Source organism: Lissotriton helveticus, chromosome 6, assembly GCF_964261635.1.
Source record: "Lissotriton helveticus chromosome 6, aLisHel1.1, whole genome shotgun sequence".
NCBI lineage: Eukaryota > Metazoa > Chordata > Amphibia > Caudata > Salamandridae > Lissotriton > Lissotriton helveticus.
The window spans coordinates 1,959,261,132-1,959,289,044 of NC_136067.1; the positions used below are offsets into that span (position 1 = coordinate 1,959,261,132).

General features: G+C 44.1%; 1 protein-coding gene and 2 non-coding genes across 4 annotated transcripts; all 3 read left to right on the top strand.

Annotated features, from left to right (window-relative positions):
• The first annotated feature begins 39 nt into the window (after positions 1-39).
• LOC144763933 (large ribosomal subunit protein eL13) lies at positions 40-27,537 on the top strand. Of its 2 annotated transcripts, XM_078649980.1 has the most exons (5): positions 40-189; positions 397-538; positions 6,663-6,836; positions 22,455-22,511; positions 27,334-27,537. In XM_078649980.1, exons 1-5 carry the CDS (start codon positions 86-88, stop codon positions 27,490-27,492), a joined length of 636 nt encoding a protein of 211 aa, XP_078506106.1. In that variant the 5' UTR covers positions 40-85; the 3' UTR covers positions 27,493-27,537. The 2 variants fall into 2 exon arrangements, 1 of the variants encoding a protein (XP_078506106.1); XR_013596279.1 differs by lacking the exons at positions 22,455-22,511; positions 27,334-27,537 and adding an exon at positions 11,534-15,300 and having other exon boundaries at positions 6,663-8,460.
• Positions 6,524-6,598, top strand: LOC144765447 (small nucleolar RNA MBII-202). The gene has a single exon (XR_013597435.1). It is a non-coding gene; the product is annotated as a small nucleolar RNA MBII-202 (small nucleolar RNA).
• Positions 22,233-22,312, top strand: LOC144765445 (small nucleolar RNA MBII-202). Its single transcript, XR_013597433.1, has one exon. It is a non-coding gene; the product is annotated as a small nucleolar RNA MBII-202 (small nucleolar RNA).
• Positions 27,538-27,913: the final 376 nt, after the last annotated feature.

Consider the following 27,913-nt stretch of genomic DNA (forward strand, 5'->3'; position numbering starts at 1 on the left):
GAGGGTGTTTCGAGATGATTTCACTATGTGTTTTAACTTGGTTTGAAATTCCTCTTTTTGTTTGCCTTCAGGAAAATAAGCAGCCATGGCGCCCAGTCGAAATGGAATGATATTGAAACCTCATTTCCACAAGGACTGGCAGCGACGAGTCGCAACCTGGTTCAACCAACCTGCCAGGAAACAACGGAGGTACTGAATGCTTCAAAGTGGCGTCTGTCTTCCCTTTTGGTTCTCGTTTGTTGTCATGTATTTATGATTTAAATCCGATAGCTTGCAGTCAAAGGCAGCCCTTTGTTTACCGTGTTTTAGTGCGTAGGTAGTTGCATGATAATGTATTTTAATGTGGATAACCAGCGTGCATAAGAGGAGATAATGATATTCGATTATTTTGAACAGGCGGAAGGCCCGTCAGGCAAAGGCTCGGCTGATTGCGCCCCGTCCCATTTCTGGACCCATTAGACCTATCGTGAGATGTCCCACCATCAGATATCACACCAAAGTCCGCGCTGGCAGGGGGTTCAGCTTGGAAGAGCTAAAGGTAAGAACCCGGTGGCAGTGGCTTTTACGTAGATTAACTGTAAAATTGTATTTTAAAGGCAATATGTGGATTAATGTAAAACATCGTTCTGAGGCCCAGATCAAAGTTCAGCTGTTTAATTTGAAATTTATAAGCGGTGCAATATTTAGGTTTGTGTGGCCATATTAAGGATGTCTATACAGTCCTGCTTTAGATTTATTTATTTATTTGAACGTTTTATATAGCGCGGACAAGATCTTTGCAGATATCAGAGCGCTTTACATAGGAGGGGTACATGAGGGAGCATAGTCAGACAGATAAATCAATAGATCAAACAGTACAAATAGGTGGCTGCAGAGCCAATCATGTGAGTAATAAGACAACTAATACAAATAAGCAAAGGGGTCAAACATGTAGTACAGCTCGGTGCAGAGTATTAACAGAGTTCGAGATAATAGTTCACGTGTATTTAGCCATGAGGATAGCTTTTACTTCATTTTTAAAGAGTGTAGTGGAAGAGGTAAGCCTGGTTTCGGGAGGGAGTGAGTTCCAGATCCTAGGCGCCATTCCTGAGAAGGAGCGCTTATATGTTTTTTCCTTCCGGAATCTTCGAGGTTTCAGCAGAAGATTGTTTGTGCCTCTAGTGTTTCTAGCTCCGCCAGAGATTGTCAGCTTCTGTGTTTAGGTGTAACACCTTGTGTGTCATGCAGGCGATTTTCAGATGTATTCTGGCTTCAAAAGGCAGCCAGTTCAGGGATTTCAAGTCAGGGGTGATATGGGAGTGCTTTTTTGACCCAGTGATGAGTCTCGCTGCATTGTTTAGAGAAGCTCTTAGGGGTGCGGTTGTAGTTAGGGGGAGTCCGCAGAGGGCGGTGCTGCCGTATTCTATTCGAGGGATGACTAGTGCTTGTACTGCGGTTTGGAAGTCTTTGGCTGGGAGGAAGGGTTTAAGTTTCCTCAGAGTGTTGATCTGGAAGTTCGCTCCCTTTGTTGCCTTGCTGATATGTTGCTGCATGTTGAGATTGGTGTCGAGTGTTATGCCTAAAGATTTTGCTGAGTCCACGATAGTGGGTTGGACATTGAGTGCGGTTAGTTGTTTAAGCCATATTTGAGTGGTGGAGATCTTCGCTGGAGGTGAGATCAGAAGGAACTCTGTTTTTCAGGGCATTGAGTTTGAGATGATTATCTGCAAGCCAGGATTGGGTGTCTCTGATCGTTGAGTTCAGGAGCAAGATGTCTTTGGGGGATTGTAATTTGAGATAAAGTTGGGTGTCGTCGGCGTACATGTGAAAGTGTATATTGGATGCTTGTAGCAAGGTGGTGAGAGGTTCCATGACTAGGTTGAACAGAGTTGGGGATAGAGAGGATCCTTGGGGGACGCCTAGCGTTACAGGTTTTGGCGAGGACATCAGGTTGTTGCTCTTGAATTTCTGCGACCTGTTGTGAAGAAAGGAAGTGAACCACTTGAGAACAGTTCCAGATAAACCCATTCTTGTGTTTAGTAGTTCTAGTAAATTCTCATGTTTAACGGTGTCGAATGCTGAAGAGAGATCAAGAAGGATGAGGAGGCAGGTGTCGTTTTGGTCTAGCATTTGAAGTGCGTCGTCAATTATGTGAGTCATAGCAGTTTCTGTACTGTGTCCTGCTCGGAAGCCTGACTGGTGAGGGTTGAGGAGATCAAATTGTTCAATGTGTTTAGTCAATTGTAGTTGTGCGCATTTTTCCAGCAGTTTGGCGAGAGTGGGAATATTGGTAATGGGACGGTAATTGTTGAGATCCGAGGGGTCGGCTGTAGGTTTCTTTAGTAGAGGTGTGACTTGTCCAACTTTGAGGGAGTGAGGTATGCTTCCTTGTTGGAGAGAGCTGTTGATAATTTTAGTTCAGAGAGGGAGAAGCAAAGGGGTAAAGTCTTTTACTGCGGTAGCAGGAAGGGGGTCCGTGAGGTGATTGGATGGTTTCAGGGTGCTGAGCAGTTTGCCAATTTCTTCTTCCGAGTTTGTGCCAAAGGTTGACCATGTAGCATTGTTTTTTGGTTCAATGCGTGCTAAGCACTGGGGTTCGGAGTAGAGGCTTGCGTCAATGAGGAGATCGCTCTTTATGTTGTCAGTTTTTTGGATAAAGAAAGCAGCGAAGTCTTCACAGGAGGGTGCTTCACGCACAGTGTTGAGTGGTTGGGGTTGATCCTTGGATTGTGATCTGATTAGCTCAAACAGTTTTCTTGGGCGGTGTTTTGCTTGGTCGAGCTGGAGGCTGAAGAAATCTGATTTTGAGCGTTTTATTTTCCTGAAGTAGGCGTTTCTCTTTTTCTTCAGAGCTTTTAGGTGCAGTGCAGAGGGAGCTGATCTCCAGGTGCGCTCTGCCATTCGCATGTCTCGTCTATCCTCATTGAGACTCCTGTCGTACCACGGATTGGAGATTTTAGTAGAGACTCTTTTTAGCTGCATAGGTGCAGCCTCATTAATTATTGAGGTCATAGCGTTGAGATAGTGGTCAGTCAGGGTTTGAACGTCCGTAGCGCCTGTCGGTGGGAGTAGGAGATTGCAACTGTTAGGGGGCAAAGAGCCTGGGTTGAGTTTTTTCATGTCTCTTTTCCAGGCTTTGGGCTTGGAGAATTGAGCCGGGTTGACTTTAACTTTTTCATTGATGAACAATGTGACAATATGATCTGACCAGTCACAGGGTTGGATGGACTCGAGTTGGATAGAGTCCTCTTTGGAGATGATCAGGTCGAGGATAGATGAAAGTACCATGTGACTACGTTGTTTCTTGAATTGTTTTGGGTATTTATATTTTTCGCCAAAAGAGCTGGACTTGTTTTAACTTGCTTTGGGCTCACACCCGGTATGCACATGTCCGATCACCTATTCCTTCTTACTACAGCTTTGACCTGTGCACGATTACATGTCCAGACTAACCTTACCTTGGGTCGTCAATGCCTTTCAAATGGGTGCTTGGTTCGACCAAGTTTTACACTTTGTACGATCTTCTCAAACTTCCCTTTACTTACACCCTCACCGCACTGACCTCGCTCGGCGCCAGACTTGTTCAGTACTCTTTTGTAGACCATTCTTGATAAACTATACATTCTTAGTTCAAGCTTCGCCAGCCAGTAGCGCATTAGCTATTGGTAGCTCTCCAGCTACTTTAGAGTAGCTCTCCTGTATGCAGCCCAGCCTTCTAAAACTAGAAGCTTTTGCTTGGCCGAATTATTGTGTATCCCACAATGGGTAGTGTTTTCAAGACCATGTGTTTATCAAGAACTAATTTCCCAAATATACGTGTATCTAATATTTGACTGATTATACAGCTTTATGGACCATTATTACCAATCCCTTGGTGCCTCCCCACTTCGAACATTCAAAATCAGGGGAAGCGCTGGAAGTACTGTTGGCTAGTTTTAACCTCTATGAATCTTTTATCACAGGAGGGGGGGGGGATAGAGTCCCCACTTATAAAAGTACGGCTCAAGGATCTATAATCGACTATATATTTACCACCCCTGGGCTAAACACCAAGGTGAAACTCTATAGGTCCATTCCCTCACCCTATAGCGACCACAATCCTGTCTTATTAGCGGTGTCTTGGGGAGACCTTAAACGTGAGCGTTTGGGCCGCGCCCATGTGCAGGCGGCACTTGTGCCTACTGACCAGGGTAGGCGGCTCAAGTGGGGCAAGGCGGTCCCAGGCGATTTCATGGCAACCCTTTTGCCTAAAATCGAGGAAACATAGAGATGTTTAAATCAAGAGGCCTCCAACCACACAATCACCCAGGCCTTTGAATCTATATGTGCCCAAATATCGAGGGACCTGATAGTTCAGCCCACCCAGAGACCGCCTAGGACATCAAAGTGGTTTGCCGTCGACTGCTCACGAATACACAGTCGCCTGAAGCGCGCGTTAAAAGCGCTGGTCTCTAGGGTCCCGGTCTTCCCTTACCTGGGGGTCCTTTTTGACGAAAAAGGGTCCTGGCTCCCCAGATAAAGGCGAAGAGTTTATCCTTGTCTGACATCTGCACTGTTGGGTTTTACAAAAAGGTTGGGGGCCAGGCCGATGGAAGCGCTCTTAAAGGTTTATAATACCAAGTGCATTCCTAGTGCCACCTACGAGGGCCGCCTTGTGGGGCTATGCTACCCATGATAAAATCCAAAGGGTAGAAAATGGGATAATTACGCAATTACTCTCAGTCCCCAAATCCACCTATACCTTTTCTATCCACGAGGAAGTAGGTTTGCCCTATATTGCAGATAAGTTGGACCTGGTACCCCTCTTACTCTGGGCAAAGACATGGCTTAATCCAGAGTTAACTTTGAACCATCTTATTCTGGAGGATGTCATTTCTTTGGACCATGCCATGAAAATAACTTGGCTGAAGTACCTAAAAAACACATTTTCTGTTCTAGGTAGACCGGCCCTTTTCTTATCTCCATCTAACATCAGGAGAGAAGATGTAAAATGGATCAAGGCCCATTTTCTAGAGAGGCCGCGTCTTAACAGAGAGAAGGAAATAATGAAACCATCTGTAAGAGCACACATTATGTTAATTACTACTCCCGCCCTGGAACCATACCTGAAATTTGTTACAAGATCTCTTCATAGATTTCTATTAGCAAGATTTAGGTTTAACTTGATTCACTTTTCCTTAGGTTGTTACCCATTATGGGCTAATCCAGAAGATGCCCCTCCCTGTGAGTGTGATAATTTTTCAAAACAAGATACCATGCATTTTATGATGTTTTGTGGGTTTTATTGTGCCGCTAGGAAAAAACATCTGTTACCTGTTTTGAGGGAGGCTGGCTTCACTCAAGTCAAACCCGCATTAATCTACCTCCAGATGTTGGGCAATATTTATATTACTTTCAGCGTTGCCAGTTTTCTAGCTGTAGCTTTTAGAATTAGGAACAAACGTGTACCACTGAACACCTTATTGTAAACATGGTATTGTTTTAACAGATTTTTAATTTTACGTGCGAAATACGATGTACATCAGCCCAATTATGACCCGCACTGATTTTGCACATAAATGAATTGTTGATTTTAATGTTTATGTGCCTTTTATGGTTTTTGAAAAATCGAATAAAGTGTACTTTGACTGACCTTGGTGCCAGTGGCATTGAATACGTAGCAGTTTGATAAAGCCAAACAGCACTAATTTATTCTTATGACCTAGGGCCATATGTATCAAGCTAATTAGCATTCGCAAAGGCCGAAATTCTGCGAATTTCGGCCTTTGCGAATGCTAATTGGACAAATGGTATGTATCAAACATGTTTGATGCAAAATAAGGAATAGCAAAATTTGCTATTCCTTATTTTGCGATTGCACTTAAGGAATCACAAATTTTGTGATTCCTTAAATGCAATGTATCAAACAAAAAATATGCAAAAAATGCCATTAAGGATTCGCAAATTACCACCAACTTCTAGTTGGTGGTAATTTGCGAATTCTTTTCACAAAGCTTTTTTCCAAAACACACAAGGTGCCATATGACGCCCATACATGCCCTTAGGGCATGTATAGGCGCCATATGCCCCCAAATGTCTATTTCAGGGGTGCAGCAGGGTGTTCTTGAGACACCCCTGCACCCTTGGAAAAATTCCTAATTTGCTATTAGCAAATTGCTAATCGCAAATTGCACTTTCATTCCTATGGGCCTCCTGGCCCATGGAAATGGATGGGTAATTTGCGATTAGCAATTTGCTAATCGCAAATTAGGAATGCTAAGGAATCGCTATTGAAAAGGGATTTTGTACATACATACCGTTTTGCATTTCCTAAATAGCGATTCATAAAAATTCGCTATTTAGGAAATGCAAAATAGTTTGATGATACATATGGCCCCTAGTCACTATTAACCCTAATGATAATGGTAGCTCAGGGTGTTTGAAATGTTGGCGATCCTAAAGTGTGAAATAGTGCTCTCCTTGCAATAGCTGCTTGAAATGTTGGCGATCCCAGTCCTAAAGTGTGAAATTATGCTCTCCTTGCAATAGCTGCCGTGCAGTCACGTGATGAACCACTCCGGAATCGCTGTATGTCAGTGATGATACCTTGAACCCTTTTATCTGATGACTGGCTGGCAGTAAGGAGAGCGTCTGTCTAGAGGCCGCGCGGAGGAGCTCACGCTAACCTTTTCTTCTCTCCTCAGTTGGCTGGCATCAACAAGAAGGTGGCCCGCACCATCGGCATCGCCGTGGATCCCCGCCGTCGTAACCGAAGTGCCGAATCCCTCCAGTGCAACGTGCAAAGACTGAAGGAGTACCGCTCCAAACTGATCATCTTCCCAAGGAAGGCTTCGGTTCCGAAGAAGGGAGACAGCTCGGTAAGTAGCGACATTACCCAGGAATCCAGGATAGATCGGCCAATTTGGTATAGGCACGCCCCAAATGCATGTCCCCGCAGAGCGTGCTCTTGAAGTCTCCGTCTCCTTTTAGAATGGCTGAGACTTCGCCTCGCACCGCTCTTGTGTTTAACTGATTTATTCTCATACTTTGATGTGTAGGAGAGGGTCTCGGCCTGGGAGGGCTGTGTCCTGTCTCCAGCCCCTCACACACTTCTCAAGTGGCTAAATATAACCTATTGGCAAAGCCGATAGGGCTGGCCTTGGCAAGCAAGTGCAATGCCACAAAGTTGAAACGACAAACAGAAAACACAACGACAAACAGAAAACACGCTTTCACCTAAATGTCGCAGTCCTGCTTACAATAAAAATGACTCGCCACATTTAATTTTAATAGATACGTGATTGCATGCAGGCAAGTGTATTTAGAAACTATTGTAAAGTAGCTCAGGAAAATGTGCAAAGCATTTGTTGGCTTTTTTACTGTAATCTAAGCACAATTTAAACGCACAACTAAAATGTTGATGATGCCAATAGTCTGTCTTACAATTGAAGTGCCTTTTCAATTACTGGTGAGTTTAATTACCCAATATCTTATGCAAGATTAAGGGGAAAAAATGCTACAGCGTGTATGTAGGCGAATCAGTGTTACAAATAAACAATACAAACAGTGAGTGTATAACTTAACCGCTTCAGCGCGGCGCAGATTCCTGCGCTGTGCTGAACGTTCCATTGAGCCAATGGAACGATGACGGAACGGTTCTGTCATGAGCACAGCTCAACCGTCGCTCATGACGGAACCGTTCTGTCATAAGCATGGAAGGGGTTAATGCTATTCAATCAATAAAAAAACTTTCTTTTGTCCAATTTGACCATAACAGTATATATGCAATAACATACATTTCATTGGATTAAAAAATAAAGCTAAGAGTAAATCCGTTTGCGTGGCAATGCATGTATAACACGTAGGTGTGACATACAGACCATCTATATTACGGTCAGTCTAATCCCACTAACTTCATTAAAGTGCATGTGCAGTATATGTGCACTTTACAATGGTGGGCATAATAAGCCCAAGTTCTAGCCCACTGGCCATCCATTATAAAGTGCTTGTGTCTATCAGTTAAACTGTAAACCTAAGCATGCGTCCGAAAGCCACCACTCAGCTTGTTGGCTGTCCTGCGCACATGTACACTATTCATAAAACCAAATATACATCCATATTATGATAAAAGAGCTCATAAGTAATATTGCATACAAATAAAAAGACATCCAGAGTCATTTAAAAATGTATACAAATGATCAACCAGACTGTGGGGGTCAACTTAAATTAAGCTCTGCGTGTATACCACATGGAGAATAAAAAACCTGCTAGTGAAAATGCGACGGGCGACACTTATCCTATTTCAATATCCTATGGCCTATCCTAAGGCCTCTAGGCAGTGCCTGGTTCCCAGGTTTCTGCATAACTGAACCAGCCATCGTTTTCTCGCTGCCTTGTATCCTGGGCAAAAGAAAACCATATGATATTCTGTGTCTGCTGCGTTATTACAGGCCCGGCAACTCAGTTTGTGAACCCGCCCATTTGTTTCTGAAAGCATGCATGGTAAACAAGCATTGGAAATGCAATAGGTCTCGCAGCATTAGAGTTAGTGCTTTTAGAATTGTTTATGGATTTTTTTGTAAATCTTTAGCATTTTTGTTTCCTGTAGCCAATGCTAAAGAATTAAAAAAAAAAACATAAACATTTCTAAAAGCTCTAACTCAAATGCTCCGAGACCTATTCCACTGTGTGAGGGTGAGGGGTTGAGGGTGGGTGAGGGTGAGTGAGGGTGGGTGAGGGTGAGTGAGGGTGAGTGTGAGTGAGGGTGAGTGAGGGTGAGGGGTTGATGTTGAGGGTGAGGGGGTGAGGGGTTGAGGGTGAGTGAGAGTGAGTGAGGGTGAGTGAGGGGTTGAGGGTGAGTGAGTGAGGGGTTGAGGGTGAGGGGTTGAGGGTGAGTGAGGGTGAGGGTGAGTGAGGGTGATGGGTTGAGGGTGAGTGAGGGTGAGGGGTTGAGGGTGAGTGAGGGGTTGAGGGTGAGTGAGGGGTTGAGGGTGAGTGAGGGGTTGAGGGTGAGTGAGGGTGAGGGGTTGAGGGTGAGTGAGGGACCGCAAAGCTATGGGGGGCAGAAATACCACAGGAGGGGGCTATAGCATAAATACCACTGGGAGTTGATAGAGCGGGAAAACGGCCAGAGATTTGCAGGGCAGAGAGAGCACCACAGCGAGACAGCAAGGTGCGAACTGTGTGAGATATTGTGACCGGCGCACGGTGGGGCATTCCCAGGGTAGAAACGCACTGGGACAGTGGCAGGACAGAGAACCCGCGCGAAGCTGGAATGGCAAGAAGATCTCTGGGGTTGGTAGGGGTTGAGTACCACTAAGGCTGGTAGGAGGGGTGTACCACGTGAGACTGGGGAGTGTGAAATAGGAGCAGCTTTGTGAAAAACGCCGGTCATATAACACTTTGCATTGAAGGATCGTCTCCTACAAACTATGTGTCACTTTCTGAAGACCGTGTACCCCGAATACAGCAGCAAAGGGGGTCCAGGTTAAAGAGGTAAAGATGGAGTCAGACAGGTCAGCGCCCCGTGACGTGCAGGCTCTGAACATGAAAGAAGCAGCTTTAGCCCGCACCATTGGGCAGAAAGTAAAGGAAATGGAGAAAGTGAGAAGTCATGCACAACACACGTCTATATAGTATGTTGTCGAAAGTCACGCATGCTTGCAAATGTGCATTACAAGCCATGCAGGATCTTAGAAAAGCGGTTATCCCACTAGTGGTATGTTACCCACAAATTGGGAACATGAGATATCCAGATGGCAGGAGTTGTTGTCATCACCATGCAATCTGTTATCCGGAATGCAAAATGATGGTGTAGATCATCTGAACCAAAAATCGAAGTTTGTTCGGCCCGAGAGGGTCGGACAATTAGCCAGTGCCTGATGAGCTGATCTGACAGATCAATGTGTGGGCCGGTTTGTTAGCAGTGTGTGGGCCTTTTTCATGGCCAGGTGGGCAGGTCTTTAAAGTTTATTTCCCTGATATTACAACAAACATTGCCTGCAGCAAACACAAATGAATGCAGTCCTATACCTTGCAAAATAGCCATATAGCATGTTTTTACAAGTTCAAAACTGGCCTGATATATAAATATGGGCCACTGTCGGATTCGCTACACGAGCCAATTTTATTTTGGTGCCTATTTTTGTCCCAGTACGACCCTGCTTCTATTTCATCACAGTCATATCCGGCAACTGGCATTACTGGAAACATAAAATCTGTCCACAAAGTAAGTGTAAGGGCTGAAAGACTTCGCTCACTTTAATGTCCTTTTTGTGCCGTTTCCTCTCCACTTGCCTACACACATGGCTCAATCGCTCAGTTTTTTTCTTCTATTAATGATGTCTCTGGCCTGCTCTTCGCTGTCAGACATTTATGTTAGTAATAGACAGCAGCTGGAGCAAGGTTTCCGGGCCTGCAGCTGAGGAGGTGGCTGTGTGCGGGTGGGAACAGGATCAGGGGCACTGAGCCCAGACATCTAACCACGTCTGAAGATTCCCCAAGAGGAACCTGAGAGGGAGCGGGCGCGTAGGAAGGCTGAGAGGAAGCGCGCGGCGGGGGTGCTGGGGACCCGGCGGCTCGCACCACCTCCTCCTCCTCTGAGGTGGGAACATTTCCCAGCTCTGCACAGAAGTTTCCTCGCCTCCTGCCTGGCGCAGCATCCTTGGGAACAATGTACTAAGATGAAAGCCAGCCATAAGTTTTGAAGGGGGTGGGGGCGCTTACAAGACTTGGGGAGGGGCGAGGTTATTAAGGACTTCACTCCTGGCAGCATTTGGCCAAAATGGCGCATGCGGGCAAGAGGGAGGAGTGGACGAGAGCGGGAAAGGCAAGGAGCACTTTGGCTGTTTCTTTAATCTGTTTCTCTGCTGTTAAGGCTTAATTACAAAAATATGCACCCTGAGGCCTTTCCACAGTGAAAACAGAGTCGCATTTAATGCGCACGGCCAAGGATGCAGTGTAGGCTCGCTTCTGCAATGTAGTGTGGGATTTGTAACAAGAAGCTGGGGACGGGTAAAGGGAGGAGGCCGACATAACTCGCCTGTCATCTCCCAAAGTGTGTCTGATGAGCAAAATGAAGAGGGAAAAACAACAAATTCGTTATCACGGACAGAACATTTAAAACCTGAAAGTCCCAATACAGAGATCTACAGGGTTGGGCCAGAGGAAAAGTGCTTGCTAGTCACTTCCACCGTTGGATGAACTGCACTGTAACAAATGGTGTTTTGCCGGTCTGTGCCTTAAAAGACAAGACGGAGGGAAGAGAGGGGAGGGGGGAGGAGAAATACGACAAGGCGGGAAGGGGCAGGCAGGATGACTCAGGGGAGGGGGCGGAGCGGGGCAGAGCGGCATGTGGGTGTGAAGAAGCCGGGCCTTTGAAGTGAAGCTAAGCTTCACTTCAAAGGTGTCGGAGGAATGCGGGCGGCTGTGCACGCGCTTTTAAGCTCAATGCACATGCGCATTGAGCTTAAAAGTCACGGGCACTGCAAGGAATCGCCACGATTCCTTGCAAGTTAGATAAAGTGTGGATGAGCCCCTATAGTCTCGCTTGCTCGATGCGCATGCGCATCGACAGGCGAGACCTAAAAACAGGCACCCTCTAGGGGTCTGCCTTCCAAACACTGATTTGGTCAGATGTTGTTGCCCGTGTTAAACGTCATATATTTTGTTTTCTGTAGGTTAATTTCAAGACCCTTTTCCTTACAGAAAACCTCCAACTTATCAGGACCCTCTGTATACCCATAGGTGTTTTGATAACCGCTATACTGATCCTAGATGTCTGCCGTTTCTAAGTATGCTGGTTATCTTGGAATGGTAATAAACTATAGGTGTACCCTTCAAGATGGTTGCTGTATTTAGAGTCCATGGCCACGTGAGATTCAGGGCACTTCAGATTTAAAGAACAGCTTAGTATGATTTTCTACAGAGCAGTCAGCCTTTCAAAAAATAGATTCAAATAGACCAGGCCAATAAAATTACTAAAGTGACTGGCTAGCTTTGAAGCATATTTGCATGAACCATGCTATCACACGGGGGTGCTATAACGCTTACGAATGGAAGACATCCCAAAATTCATGTAATTTTGGCCAGTTTTAGTGGAACAAATTTCTGAACTGGCTACCAGTGAAATCAAGTTCTCCAGCTGACCCATGCCCCCCTTCAGTCCTGAATCTGATCCCAGACCTAATGGGCACTAACCTGGCGAGCATCCTCAACTATGTTCTGTTCAGGCACCTATCCTTCCATATGGAAAAAGGCCATTATTCCACCATTGTTAAAGAAAATCCAATCTAGATCCAGAAGAGTCTAAACATCATCCTATGGCGCGTCTCCCTTTTCCAGCTCAACTCATTGGAAAAATTATGAATACTCAGCTGGCTCAATTTATTGAGGAGAATAAGCTACTAGATGACACGCAGTTTGGCTTTAGGAAGCGCCATAGCACCGAAACCGCACTCATTAAAGCGTGTGATGAACTAGGTTTGTGCTGGATAAAGGTGGTGTAGCAGTTCTGGTGCTACTGGATCTGTTGGCGGCATTTGACACAATTGATCATGCTACACTGATCAACCGTGTCTCAGCCTTAGGCATCGGACAGAAGACCAAAGCTTTGTCCTCTTTCTTAGCCAATTGCACTCAGTAAGTCTGGGTAACTATAACTCACTAGTCTTTTTCACTCCCGTGTGGAGTTCCGCAAGGATCTCACTAAGTCCGACTTAGTTCAACATTTATGTGACACTTAGCACAAGTAATTAAATAATTCGGGGTGGGTCTTATGCGGATGCCACTCAACTGGTGCTCGCCGTGCATAAAGATGGAAATACAGTCTGCACGTTTTCATGAGGGCATGCTGGCTATTAGTTCCTGATGTCAAGTCACTGTCTTAAATTAAATTGACAAGACTGAAGCAATGGTATTTGGAAACCTGGCCTCAGCATGGTCTCTGACCTGGAGGCTAGAGGATTTAGGATTACCTCTAATACCTGTCAAAAAGGCAAGAAACGTAGGTTTGAATTTTGACGATAGACTATCCTTCATACATCATGCTAAAGCAGTGGTCTCCTCTTCTTTATATGCTTTACTAGCAGCCCGCCCCAGCGTTGCCTGGGGGCAATGAGGCTTCAGGGCCAACTGCCCGCCCAGGCCCCGCCCCGACATTGTCCATGCATGCCCATGCACGGACACGGTCCCGCCCCGACTCACTCGCGCTTCGACATTTTCCTTTACTGCTGCCTCTTCCAGCTGATAGCACTGCGAAGGTCCTTCTTGCCTCCCCCCTGCATCACAGTCTCGCACTGAACAGGCTCGCCCCGACTCACTCGCGCTTCGACATTTTTCTTTACTGCTGCCTCTTCCAGCTGATAGCACTGCCAAGGTCCTTCTTGCCTCCCCCTGCATCAGTCTCGCACTGAACTTTCCCTTTCCTTACCTGTGCCGCCGCTCCTCAGTGCACAGCTGCTCGTCACTGCACTGCCGCTCCGTTGTCGTCGTCATCACGCATGTCGCGTTGCAGTCATCGCGCGCGTCGCGGTCAGCGCTAGGTCCCGGCCGGCGCTACTTTCAGGGGACTACTTTGTTTTCAAACTTAATTTTTTTTATTTACTTTAAAAAAAAAATTATATAGCCTGTGTCCTTCTACACACCCTGACATTTTCATAGATGTATCGGGTGTGTAGATTGGCGCTGTGGTTCCCGAGTTTACCTGGCCAAAAGGTGCAAGTTCTCTCTTTATAATAGTAGTATAGACAAATGATAAAGAAATTACCTTACCAGTCAACACAGCTAGAAAGTTAATCTGTGCTCTGGTCATGTCTAAAGTTGACTACTGCAACAGCCTCTTCATGCCCAAGAAAGGGTTCTGGATAGGCTGCTGCAGATATAGAATGCAGCCGCTAGGATACTATTGGGTACCCCTAAGTTCAAGCCCATCTCCAATGTGGTGCACCAGCTTCATTGGTTGCCCATTAAAAGCAGAATTAAATTTAAGGCTCTCTGTATTGCATATAAGGCAATTCATAATGCAGGACTGGAATGCCTGGAGAAATCTTTTTAGGCTTACACGCCCAGCAGATCTCTTCACTCAGCATATTCCAATCTTTTGATTGTCCCTAGAACAAAGAAAGGCAACTGGGGCACAAAAGCTTCATAGTTGCCACATCCAAATTGTGGGACTCTTCCTTTGCAGATTAAAGCTAGTCCCACGCTGCTATCCTTCAGAAAACAAATAAACTTGTCTCTCTAAGCAATAGGTTCCCCTCTTGCACCTTGCGTACCCTCCCAGCACATAGCGCCTAGACACCTACGAGTGTTTGTGCACTTTACAAATTGCTAAAATAAACCCATTCCTGAAGAACGTCAGTGTATGCACTTTATAAAACCAATTCCTGCAAGAGCCTGGAAAATGGCTAAAGCTGCCTGGCCAGATTTAAAAACACTAACCTACACCAGTAAATGCTGTGCATAATGGAAAACCTGTATTGAATTATAGTTGCCAAAAACAAAATGTACCTCCACCTAACAAAGATTTTAAAAGTAAAATCTTCTAACATCAGACTAACAAACACACCCCCACATGCATCAAGCACTTTTGTAGTCGCAAACTGTGCGATTCCTTAAAATCGGCCGTTTGCGAATGCAAAAGTGCTTTTTGGGATGCATGAAGCAATTTTAGAATTCGTAACATGTTTGCGAGTTCTAAAATTGCGGGTGCTTTTAAGAAGTCGCAGGTGTGCGATTTCTTAAAAGCAATGCATCATTAAATTTAAAACTGTAAATTCGCAATTAGGGTGCCAAATTTACCGAGTGGTTGAACCACTCGGTAAATTTGGAAAAAGTGTTTAAAAAGCTGAATTATTTTTTTTTTTCAACATTCATGTTTCACACACATGTCCTTAGGACATGTGTGTGTGAAACATGATGCGAAAAATACATTTCAGGGGTGCATGGGGGGGTCCTTTGGACCCCCCCCCCTGCACCCATGAAATTTTCTAAGTGCCACTCGCAATTTGCATTGACTCCTATGGGCCTTTTGGCCCATAGGAATCAATGGGAATTGCGAAAATTACCTTAAGAATTCGGTATTTATTTGGGATTCGGTAAAAATTGCGATTTTTACCGAATCACAAATGAATACCGAAAATAATGATGCATAGCATTTTGCACTTCTTAATTTGCGATTCCTTATTTTTCGCAAATTAAGAAGTGCAAAATGTCACAATGATGCATGTGGGGGATTGAATCCAATCCGTAAGTACTACAGTAATTTGTCAGACCCCATATTATACAATGTAATAAAATGGCTCTGTACATGTTTGACCCTTCAAGGATTATTGGTTAACTTTTTTTAATTTTTTCTGTAAATCTGTCAGGCCTACTTGTCATACATTTTCATCAGACCATAGCATCTAACAGTTTTTACCCCATAAGCTAGTCAGGCCCATATACTTACATTGCCCTCTTATTATACCCAATGCTGGCCTACTGCATTGACCATAAGCGTTTACAAAATGCAGGCATAGGTCATAACATTACAAATAAGTGAACTCAATCCGGCAATTTCCTTTTTATAGCATTGGAAAACTGCTTTTTATATTGATTCTAACCGAGCATGATTGCAATGATTTTAATTGTGTAATGAAAACGTACCCAAGTCCAACAAAAGCCCATCTCCAGTACTGCTGATTCACATTGTTTTCTGGTGAGCACATAAGGCATGAACAGCGCCATCAAGCCAGATTAAAAAAAAAGCTAACAGAAAATAAATAGTACAATATTGCCCCCGCAGCAATGGTACTGAACTGCGCACCTTTTTGGGTGGACATGCATATGCAATCTTACTAAATGGTGTCACTCTGTATTAGAGGGCTGATGGCTCGCATGGTCTGACCCGTGGCCACATTTCGGGCCAAAGCACAAAATATAAGGGCTTCCCTCCCCCCTCTTTTTAAAAATGTTATTTATAAATTACAAGAGACGGGCACGTGCAAGAGTTCTATGGCCGCACATGTGCCACCAGAATGCACACCATAGTTTATGTACTGCTGCTATCTCGCCTATTCTATTCATTGATTGTGCATGGTATCTTCACAGCACTCGCAGCGAGGGGAAGGTAGAGGATGATCCACACTTAGGTTTGTGGTTAGCCATTCAGGCTGCTACTTGCGTCAGCTTCAGAAGTTTGATGCCCATTGAATGAGTTATCAGCTGAATTGTGTATATGGATAGCTATCAGTTGGGTAGTTCTGCTACAGTTGGCAAAATGCAGAGCCTACGGTCTAGAACAGTTCATAACCTTTTCTGTGCACCCTCTCACTTAATCATAACTGGAACGTGGGGACTCCAACTGAACCATTGGAATCCCCAGCGAGTCCTCACTTGAAGCAGCGGACCCCGTTCTAGGCTTTTGTAGCATTTCAACCTCAAAAGCTTACGTTAAGAATACCGAACAACCATTAATTAAATATAAAAATGGTGAAATATAAACATTTTAAACTTTACTGGGAAGGTTCGAGCTTTTCTAAATGGCATTTTGAGGTCACTCATCGTCCCTACTATATTCTGTTTAATGCACTCACTTTGTTCCCGTGAATCAATTTGGGGGTACTAACTTCATTTTTTACTTCAAATTCCTGCACTTTACCCGAACGTTTTTTTTTTTTTTTGCTTCTTTATTCTGTTAATGTTTAATTTTCAAAGCTGCTGTGGTTCCCCATGAGTAGGCTACACACACTTCCTGGGGTCCCCATACCCAGGTTAAGAACCACTGTTCTGGAAAATGAAATCTGGCCGTTATGGCATGGAACCCTCATTTCGCTGATCCCAAATCTGCACGAGTTCAGCCAGTGGGGAGTGTTTTGCCAAAGGTTTTCATAGGAGCTTTGTTAAGTTTATGAAGTAGGTTTGCCGCATGTGCTGCTGTAGATCATGCTTAGGGTTTGGGTCAGATGCTGCATTTTTTAGGTCACACATGGGCAGCACATGCGTTGCGAAGCATGCTGTATTGATGTAGGGACTTGAAGCTCGGCCACATATTTCATTGGCTTCTGTCATTGTCCACTGTAACTGTTGGTCAAAAGGCGTGGTAATCCCTCCTAGGTACAGCAGTGTCATTTTGAAACCTCCGATGGTGTCGCCCCCTGTTAGCGTGTTGTTGCTTGATAGGCTTTAATTAAAGCCCCAGAGTACTATTTTCTCAAATAGCGCAGGCAGGACACGTTAAAGTATAGCACGCATTTGCAATGCAATAGGTCTTGCATTTGCGAGAGTTTAAGCTATTGACATAGTAAATGACAATGCCTTTTATGTTTTAAAAACAAATAAAAGGCTGTCATTTACAATGCCAATAGTTCAAACTTTAAATTTCGATACCTATCGCATTGTCAATAGTTTTTAAAATGTCTACGTGACTTGTGATAGCTTGCCTAAACCCACAATGCACTTGGTCAGACTCCATCGGAGTCCCCCTATCTCCCCTCCTCGAGCAGATATGTTTCTTTAACCTGTGACAGCTACGCAGCACGAAACAAACTCTGCACCAGAAAGTTCGAGAACATTTGATACATGAGATCACCGTAGTATCACTGCATCTAAGCCAGCTGTGACAAACATGGAGCCAGATGTATAAAAATTACTATGATGGAGGATACTTAATTTGCCTTCTCCCTAACCCCCCACCCCCCTTAGGCAACAAATTCCATGGCCTGACCAGCATCATATCTACACAGTGCCTTCACAGGGACCACCACTCCCGAGTGCCTGTAATTGGTTCAAAAGCAGCACTGCAGTGAGGGAAACTAGTTGCATTAGTCAATGCATCGCCTGGTCTCGGCAGTCTTCTTTTTCTCTAGTCTCGGGAGAAGCCGTACAACTATATTCTGTCTGCTGGGTGGATCCATCTGGCAGATCTGAACAAAGAGCAGTTCTATTTGTGTGGTCGTGCGACTCCTGAATTGATACCCAGGCCCAAGATTGCACCTTGGATTTCAAGTACCGTCATCAGGAATGGAGCACAACGTCCTGGAAAGGGCACACAAGGATCTTCTACCAAAGATCAAACTGTTCTCCACTAAATGCTAATGAACAGCCCATTGTGCAACATGGCTTAGCCCTAGTAAAGAACACAAATGGATTGCCAGTTTGTACAGCTTACTGCCATTGCTACACGGTGCATAAACAGCACTTGTACCAGTAAAGGCCTCGAAGCCAAGGCATCTTGTCTGCCGTCAGACAATACAAATGCGCCTAGACACCAGGTGCTGAAAAACAAGACCGCACTACCACAAGCATAGGACCGTATACCCCTACCCAGTAACGGCATATTGTAAAGAGACCCCCTCCCACCAAGCCACAGCACAAAAGACAGGCTAGCTTGGAGGAGGCAATATCAGACGACAATAGAGGTTACACAACATGCACCACCTCCAAACACTTCTATGCACTTCATAGATATTGGTTCTGGCACAAGTGTCGTTACATTTCAACTGTAATGAAGACCCAGGGTTATTGACAACACTGGCTGGCATATCACACAGTGATTGTCACGGCGGCATAGCACCTTATTGTCCCCATACTTGCTGTGACATTCATTGTTTGCTTAGTGTCTGGATTCAGGCCTGTAGTTTATACCATCGTATCTGTCACCCCTTTGAAGGGAAATCTGAGTTTAATCTAATGCAGCTGGGTAGATCAGTCCTCTCCTTGGCGATGAAACATGTCAAAAGTGCTGCAAGTAGGCAGATATTTATACGCCAAAACCACAAAGGATCAATTTGAAACTTATTGGCCGTTTAGCAGTTTCCATGCACAAGTCTAACGCCGCCACACCCGCCCCCATGTGAGTTCCAGTTCCTTGAATTTGAAGCAAAGCAAGGATGTTTGTAACCGCACAGTGAGTAGTTATATCCTGCTAATTGGGTCCGCCTATCTGACCTTTACATGTGGTTACTGTAGTAGCATGCAAAGTTCGTCAGTATGTATACTCGAAGGCAGGATGAGACACATGGTGTCTCCTGTGCGAGTTCTCAAGCAGGGATGTCATGAACCGCGGCACTTAGAGGGCGCATATTTTATTGGTGCATCTCTGCTCATTCCCCTTGCAGATGAAAATTGTGGTGATATAATGGTTCATCTGAACTAACTGCAGATGTTCTGTTGCGTTTCCTGAATCTGAAGTGTGATGCGACTTATCTGTTCTAAGCTTAACTACGGTCTTTCAGTAAATTGTTTCCATGTATGGGTCGGTCAATGCTTGCATAGGCTTAATGCTATTCCCAACTTGAAAAGTTCAGTATTGTTTCTGATTCTACCTAGATCACTCTTGGACAACATCTTTTTGGCCAACAGGTAGTGTCGTGAAGTTTCTATAGTACCCATGCAGGACCTGCGCGTATGGATAACAAACTGGGATTGAAGTGTTAGCCTATTTGCATTTAAGGTAGCTCACAGTGGGAGATTAGTTTCTGGCAACCTTAGAATATGACAACCCTGATCCCTCAAGATCGTGAAAACAATGTACTACTTTCGCTCAGTCACTCATGCTCTTTTAGTTTCTCAGAGATGCACAGAATAAACAGTCTGGGCATTTCAATAAGGGTTTGCAGCAAGCATTAGGCAGTCGTAGAGATATGATTAGCAGTACAGTAAATATAAAGGGATAGTACAGTTCTACCATCTTGCAATAAGCATGAATAAATACTTAAATATAAAATGCATGATAAAGGTGCGTGTACTCCTACGATGCCTATCTAGATGTCCCGAAGTGTACCCAGCATGTGAGTAGTTGTGAAGCCAAGAATGCCTCTACGATTTAGTTGAACCCATTACCTGAAATGTGAGACTGTAGGATCCCTTCTTGGTCTTGAGTTGGACACCCCGTGAGGGATGTTCAGACCACTGTCAGCTGGAGCGTGTGCATACAGGAGTCTCAACACTTCTGGTCAGTGTCTGCCTGGAAGTCTCGGTTCCCTCTAACACTAGCAAGAGTTGCTGTATTTATACCGAAGGTATCTAAGGTCCCTTGTATTAGCCATTGTTGGGTTTGAGGATGACTTATGGGATGAACAGTGTATGTAGATATGGGGAGGAAAGTGGTGTAGCCCCAGCCTGGTTTCTAGGAACTCTTATGAATATTAATTCATACTGAGTCTATTGATGGAGTAATAGGAATCTTGTTTAGGAGAAACAATCCTTCTGCAACCAGGACTACAACTAGGTAATGTAGGTGAAGGGGTATGATACCTGGGCCTATATTAGGGTACCTATAAAACATAAGAGTAGATGTGGTGATGATAGAAAATCGGGCATTAATATCGTCGTAGGCATTTGCAACAAAAGTGGAAATTTTCCAGGCCACTTGCGCACTTTGCTACTGAAATAGCATCCTCAAGTACAAGTCTGCTGTATAGACCGCCCTTGCATGGCTGTCGGAACAGCCTGGTCTGGGACAATACACCAGAGTTGGATTCAGATGGATTAGGGTAGACGGGAGCGGCACATCTACCACAAATAACCATCCCACTGTTCACACAACTGTCCCACAGCTGTGTATAGGGGAGGTACTGTGGTCTCGTTCCATTGGCAATAAAAAAAACTCATCAGTTCAATTAGTGCTTTTCGCTGTCACCCTGGGGATGGCATAGAATCCCACACCACCCCCTCCCAGCAGTGTGCTATACCCAGTAAGCATCAAGGAACATTATATTCTTGAAGAACGAGGAGCAAACTAACCAGTTCCACTACCCAAGACCGGGGCATCTGTTCACTGGTATTTCCAAAAATGGAACTTTGCAACAAATGTATTCCAAGTACTAATCTTTAGGGTGACAGCCCCCAGAGTGTTCACCAAAATGTTGTGCTGTAATGGCAGTACATTTACTCCAGTCCTGTTCAATAAATGGAAAAAACGAGGGCTTGGAACCAACAACTAGGGTGTGGGATGAAGTTTACAAACTTGACTTGAGCGCATTAAGAGGAGCCAATTGGCGTTGGGTGATCTTCAGTAAATGGCTATTCTACAGAACCCCTCAATTTTTCACAAGTTATCTAGAATGCCGGCAGCCAATTGGGTTCACATAATTTCAGTGTCTTTTTATTTAGGTGTTCTGGAATTATTTATTCCTATATTTGGAGACAGAATGGCAAATTGGATTGTATTCAGCACTTGGTTGAAAGTATAGAGATATGATCCATCTCTCGGCCTACCTATCAAGTGCGCCAGATTAGTTTATATTACAATGGCTGTGGCCAGATCCCTTCTGCTTCCGAAATGGCTATCATGACCGGTCCCAACAATTCGAGGTTGGGTAAGAAAAATGTCAAACAGCGATGCTTATATGCAATGCGTGATGGAAGGATTAAGAAGTTCGAAAAACTATAGGAACAGTATTTTTAGTAAAATTAAAGGTTAGAGCTGATTGTTCGATGGTCATATTGCCATTTTGCACATCTTGCTTTGCATGTACTTTAGTTACTTAACTCTGCCTATCCTAGGCAGCACCTAATGCTACTTATTTCTGACGTTTAGCCTTTAGGCTGGTTTTTTTTAGCTATTCCTCTTCATAATCTGGGCTGTAATTTAGATTTTTTTTTGACTGGATGTATTTAGGGATCGCTAGTGCATGTATAATATCTATGAAATTGGGTGCATCAATAAGTCTCAACTATTCTGGATCTCAATAAAAAAAGGGGTACACACAAAGTTGTAACCGAATTCTTTAATTTGCATTGCATATCCAATACAATCCTACTATTCTCTGGGAGCTTTTATAGTCCCATCAGAACATTTTAAGAGTTCGTAAATTCCCATTTAATATGTTGCCACCCCTCCCTGCCTTTGAACGTTTCACTGCAGTAGGTCTCGTCTGCTCCTGGAAGCTGCTTTGATTGGGGTCCCGTATTTGTATTTCAAAGAATTTTGAGAAATTAGATTGGTTTAGCCTTCCACTAGTTGCCATCTAGTGGGCCACCCTGAGCCCACAAGTTGGAATCTGACAAGCGATGCGCACAGCCATTTTGGAAAACCTTACTAAAAGGTGAAACTAAATGTAATTTGCTGATATTTAAATGTTGCAGTATTTGTCCTCTAGCAGTTATTTGACCGTTACCTCCTACAGTGCAGAAAAAAATCCAGAAGTAGGTGAAAGGTCCCCTCTAATCTTTGGCAGGCATGCCTAGAGGTAACTTTGTAAAGACCGGAAGCTAGGGCCGATGTAAGTCAAAGATGTGCTCTTGAAAAATGTTTAATCTTTAAATGCTTACTTGTCTGGTCTGCAGTCAAATGATGATATTTCTCCGGAATCTCTGTACTACATTGATGACTGATCGAACCCTTTTCCAGCTGATGACTGTAGACCTGTGCAAAGCATTATATGGGTTATAGCTTGCTTCTTGGGCTGCCTATTAGCGCCAAAAATGAAAGCCAAGCAACCTTTTTAATTATCGAATGTCTATTTACACACTCAATTGCTGTTATACAATGCTAATTTAAATATTTCTTTTAGGCTGAAGAACTCAAATTGGCCACCCAGTTGTCTGGACCAGTCATGCCCATTAGAAATGTAAGTAACATTTGTTTACGTTTTGTTGGTGTGGTAGCTGATGTGAAAATGAGTCTCTGGATTCCAGTTAACTTGTAGATCGCTTTCAGAACGAAAAAGAATGGCACCTTAAATAAGAACAGTCTTGCATAATATGTTTAATACAGGGATTATGTAGACCTTCCAAGTGCCAATGACTAGTAATACAGTTAAATAGGTTGTCTTATTTGCTTCTTTCAGAAGTTATAGAAAAACATTCATAACTACTATCACCATTAACACTGAGAATGAATATTTGAGTTCATCCAAGTAATGTAAAAAGCAGATATTAAAAGTAAATACACAAATGTGGTGAAGCCATTCCTCCGGGGCTAAACTACACATGACTTGATTACATTAAATGGAAATATACATACTATTTATTTTATTTATTCAAAGTTTTATATAGCGCGAACAAGATCCTTACAGATATCAGAGCGCTTCACAAAGACAGGGTAGGGGAATGAAACAGAGGTAATGGGAGCAGTATAAAGGTCATTAACATGGTAGGATAATAATAACCTACATAAAGCATATCAATATACAATCAGGTAAACAAGTAATATAAGACAGCACAAGTCATTGAACCCACTACAGAGGTGTTCAGGTACACATTGGGTGTGTGGATGGCTTATACCAATGTTATAGTATAGAGAGAACACTGAGTGGGGGCAACGGGAGAGTGAACCAGTAGACCAACGTGTATCATATATTGGTCGGTAGTAAGGGAGTAGCGTAGTAGTGTCCCCATCAAGTAGAAGTATAGTGCCAAAGGACTAGGTGAACAGTGCTACAAAGCAATGCAGAGTCTCTGATTCAGCACCTATAAGGTTCAGGAGATCTTGGCCAGAAGGATGGTTTTCACCTCTTTCTTGAAGAGTGCAGTGGAGGAGATGAGCCTGGTTTCAGGAGGGAGCGCATTCCAGATCCTGGGTGCCATCCCTGAGAAGGAGCGCTTGTATGTTTTCTCTTTCCGGAATCTACGAGGTTTCAGGAGTAGATTTTTTGTACTTCTATTGGATCTCGAACCTCCTGATATAGACAACTTTTGAGCGAGGTAGTTGGGTGCATTGTGGTGCACGGCCGCGTGTGTCATAACTGCAATTTTTAGCTGTATTCTGGCTTCAAAAGGCAGCCATTTTAGAGATTTTAAGTCTGGGGATATTTGCGAATGTTTTCTTGATCCAGTAATGAGTCTCGCGGCAGCGTTCAGGGAGGCTCTTAAGGGTGCTGTTGTGGATAGCGGGAGTCCGCTGAGGGCCACAATTCCGTAGTCTATTCGAGGGATGACTAAAGCTTGTACAGCAGTTTGGAAGTCTTCGGCAGGGAGGAAGGGTTTAATTTTCCTCAGTGTGTTGATTTGGAAATTAGCTGCTTTTGTGGCTTTGCTAACGTGCTGCTGCATGTTGAGCTTGGCGTCGAGTGTGATGCCTAGGGATTTCGCCGAATCCACGATGGTAGGTTGGACATTGAGTGCTGTTAGGTTATTGAGCCAGGTTTGGGTGGTGGCAATTTTCGCCGGGGGTGAGATGAGTAGGAACTCAGTTTTCAGAGCATTTAGTTTGAGGTGATTATCGGCCAGCCAAGATTGAGTGTTAATAAGCGTGAAATTCAGATGTTTGATATCTTCCGGGGATTGTAGCTTTAGGTAAAGTTGTGTGTCGTCGGCGTACATATGGAATTGGACATTGGAGGCTTGGAGCAAGGTGGCGAGCGGTTCCATGACTAGGTTGAACAGTGTGGGGGAGAGGGAGGATCCTTGTGGAACACCTAGATCTGCAGGCACAGGTGTAGATAGCACATTGTCGATCTTGAACTTCTGAGACCGGTTGTGAAGGAAGGACGAGAACAGTTCCCGAAAGACCCATTCTAGTGCTTAGCAGCTCCAGCAAGTTCTCATGTTTGACCGTGTCAAAAGCTGACGAGAGGTCAAGAAGGATGAGGAGGCAGGACTCATTGCGATCAAGAATTTGGAGGGCGTCATCAATTATGTGAGTCATAGCTGTTTCCGTGCTATGTTTCGCTCGGAAGCCTGGTTGAGGAGGGCAAATTGGTCAATGTGTTTTGTTAGTTGGAGTTGGACACATTTCTCCAGCAGTTTGGCCAGGGTGGGGATATTGGTGATGGGCCGGTAATTGTTTGGGTCAGACGGATCAGCTGTAGGTTTCTTGAGTATAGGCGTGACTTGCCCCACCTTGAGGGAGTCTGGAATGAGGCCTTGTTGCAAGGAGCTGTTGATGATTTTGGTCCAGAGAGGGAGGAGCAAGGGGATGAAGTCTTTTACAGCATTAGCAGGTAGAGGGTCTGTGAGGTGATTAGAGGGCTTCAAGGTGCAGAGCAGTTTGTGTACTGCTTCTTCCGAGTAGGTATCGAAGTACAGCCAAGATGCCTTGTTTTTAGGTTGAGTGTTAGCCATTCTGGTGTGGTTGGGGAATCGGCTTACATCCATGATGAGGTCATTTCTTATGTTGTCAGTCTTTAGCTTGAAGAAAGCAGAGAAGGCTTCACAGTGTGGGGTGTCGCTTGTTGTGCTGTTTGATTGTAAGGGTTGTGTCTTTGTTTGGGTCTTGATTAGTTCGAACAGCTTTCTTGGCCTGTTTTTTGCTTGGTCCAACTGGCGGCTAAAGAAGTCTGACTTTGTGCGCTTTATTTTCCTGAAGTAGGCATTTCTCTTGTTCTTAAGCCTTTTGAGGTGCAGTGCTGAAGGGTCCGATCTCCAGGTGCGCTCTGCCATTCGCATAGTACGCCTGTCGTCATTGAGTCTCTCATCATACCAGGGGAGTCTCTCATCATACTTGAACTATTTTGGATTCCCGCAGTCACATTACAAAGCAGAGTGGCCTAATAAGACAAGACATTAGAATCCAAGAACGCAGGGTAATAGAGGATGGCTGTAAAGTATTTTAACTGCTTTATCTGAAACTGGTGCAACTTACCTAAAATTTTACAAGAAGCAAGATTGTTCCCAATCGATTCTTAAAGTGTCTTAAAGGCAAACTGCTGCTGTCTTAGCAGTCGAGACAAGTTTGCCGTCGACCTAACCGCACAATAACAGGTTGTTTGATTCAGATACTCTAAACTTGAAACCGCACAACATCGCAACAAATGGACCTTTAGCAGAGTTAATGGTATACAACTTGAATTCTTGAGTGATGATTCACAAGTATCTAGTGATGGCTAGCTACTATCTGATAAAAGATCCCACTAACATGTAAACATTCTTTACCTGGTGATTATGTACGCGTTAACTCCAAATAACTGTTTCATGTACTATTAGAGCTGCAGTCTTCAATAAGTGTTTGTTTTGTTGTAGCTGATGGATGCACCACGAATGTGCCAGATCTGGCTAAGTACCTGCTTTTGCACGCAAATTTCAATTGCTGTTTATTTGTTGCATTTCATACTAGATAGCATATCAAAGGGGGTATAGGCGTTGAGAGTGCATATGAGTTGGGGTGGTACTGCGACCCCCACCAAGTAAGTAGTAATGCCACTATTCTGTAGCCAGTCCAGCTAAATTACTTGCATTTAAAACATAGCTTAGTCTAACCGTTCTGTGTCACAGCTACATAGGACTCATCTGAAAGGAACACGCTTTGAGCCTTTATCTGTACCAAAACAGTGTGAAAAGAAATAAAATTCTAACTCCAGTTTAACCCCTCCCCTGCTGGTGACGGAACCACTCCGTCATCAGCTGCGGTCGCGCTGTGCTGATGACGGAGCGGTTCCGTCACTGCACGCCTGCGCGGATTCCACGCCTGCGCTGAGCGTTCCATTGAGCGGGCGGGGCCGTGACGGAACCGCCCAGTCATGAGCACAGCGCAACCGCGGCTGGTGACGGAGCGGTTCCGTCACCAGCATGCGCCCTCCGCATGCTGGTGACGGAGGGCGGACCTGTCTAAATAGTAATTTAAAATCCAACCTCACAATCAGATTGAATTTTAAATTCCTATGTTTTAAGTCCTTGATTTATGGTTCTAGTTATTCAGACTAAAGTTACACATCACTAAATACAGTAAAACGTTGGAATGATCCTGCAGAGCACTTTCCTCACAGATGGCTGCAAAGCCAACCAAGATATTTATGGGCAGAGTTTGACCCACCCACTTTATCTGAGGTAGTTCTGTATGGGAAAGGTTAATTTCTAGTATTTGTCAGTGATAAAATACTATTATGTAGCGTGTAACCTTTCCCACCGTGTGAAAGTTTGCTCCTGGTCGGGGAATTTGGTCAAGAGGGGAACCTTTATTTGAACTGTTTGCTAGATTCCATCACACTGCACTATTTCTAAAATACATTCCCAGACGCTGGTATACCATAATATACATACCCTAAAAAGGGTCAAGCCATTGTTAATCCTGACGCCTATTGATCTATCTCCATCCTTTTCATGACAACTCAAATGTGAGTTAGACAACGTTAATAATAAAATCTAGTGTATGCCAATGCTTATGTCCATGATTCACTGATTAAATGCATGGTTCAGAGGTACATGAGCACATTAATCAAACCATCTATCCATCAATTGGTTCATTGCTGCATTTGTCCATTCAGAACACAACCCACGCCAAAATGGTGTGCATTTATACTCCTAGGTCTGTTGGCTTTGCTGATGCTTTCTTTTTTTATGCACCACATAGGCACAGAAGCAGCAGCTTTACAAGGGACTAATTTGCTTTAGAGAATGGTAGAAATGTTAACAGTAAACCAGTTAATATAGTTTTCTATGTAAAACATAGAATATTAAAGTATTTCTAAACAATAACTTGACTTAACTAAGCCTCGCCTGCTATCCTTTCCACAGATATACAAGAAAGAGAAGGCACGGGTGATCTCGGAGGACGAGAAGAACTTCAAAGCTTTTGCAAGTCTGCGTATGGCACGGGCGAATGCCCGACTCTTTGGAATCAGAGCTAAGAGAGCCAAGGAAGCTGCAGATCAGGATGTGGAGAAAAAGAAATAAACTGTTCATATGAGAACTTTCAGTAAAAAAACCAATCAAAAGGAATCTGGTCCTGATGTTTTTCTTCATTAAATACCACTGTTTGGCAGCTGAAGCGTGCACTTGCCTTGCATGACAACAATTGTGGCAGAGCAGTAGATCCTTTACTAATGCATAATGTAAACTGTTGCATCTAGGGCAAATGTCTTCATGACTCAATACAGCATGTTTGGTACATGGATGATTTGAGACTTGCGCATATTTGAAGTTGTAATGCAAATGCAGAGAATGGGTGACCAGGTAATTAGTGAAAAGACTTTGAAATGTGACTAAAGAAGTAAAATAACGTTAGATGTACTGCAAAGAATGGAATATCTTCAGTTGAGTCAGGAATCAAATAAGTCAGTGTAGGTATTATCGATGTTTCCACCACTGAATGGGT

Coding starts and splice junctions, on each gene's coding strand:
- LOC144763933 (XM_078649980.1), top strand. CDS start 86: ATGGCGCCCAGTCGAAATGGAATGATATTGAAACCTCATTTCCACAAG. Junction 190..396: donor CCTGCCAGGAAACAACGGAG/GTACTGAATGCT, acceptor TATTTTGAACAG/GCGGAAGGCCCGTCAGGCAA. Junction 22,512..27,333: donor CAGTCATGCCCATTAGAAAT/GTAAGTAACATT, acceptor TCCTTTCCACAG/ATATACAAGAAAGAGAAGGC.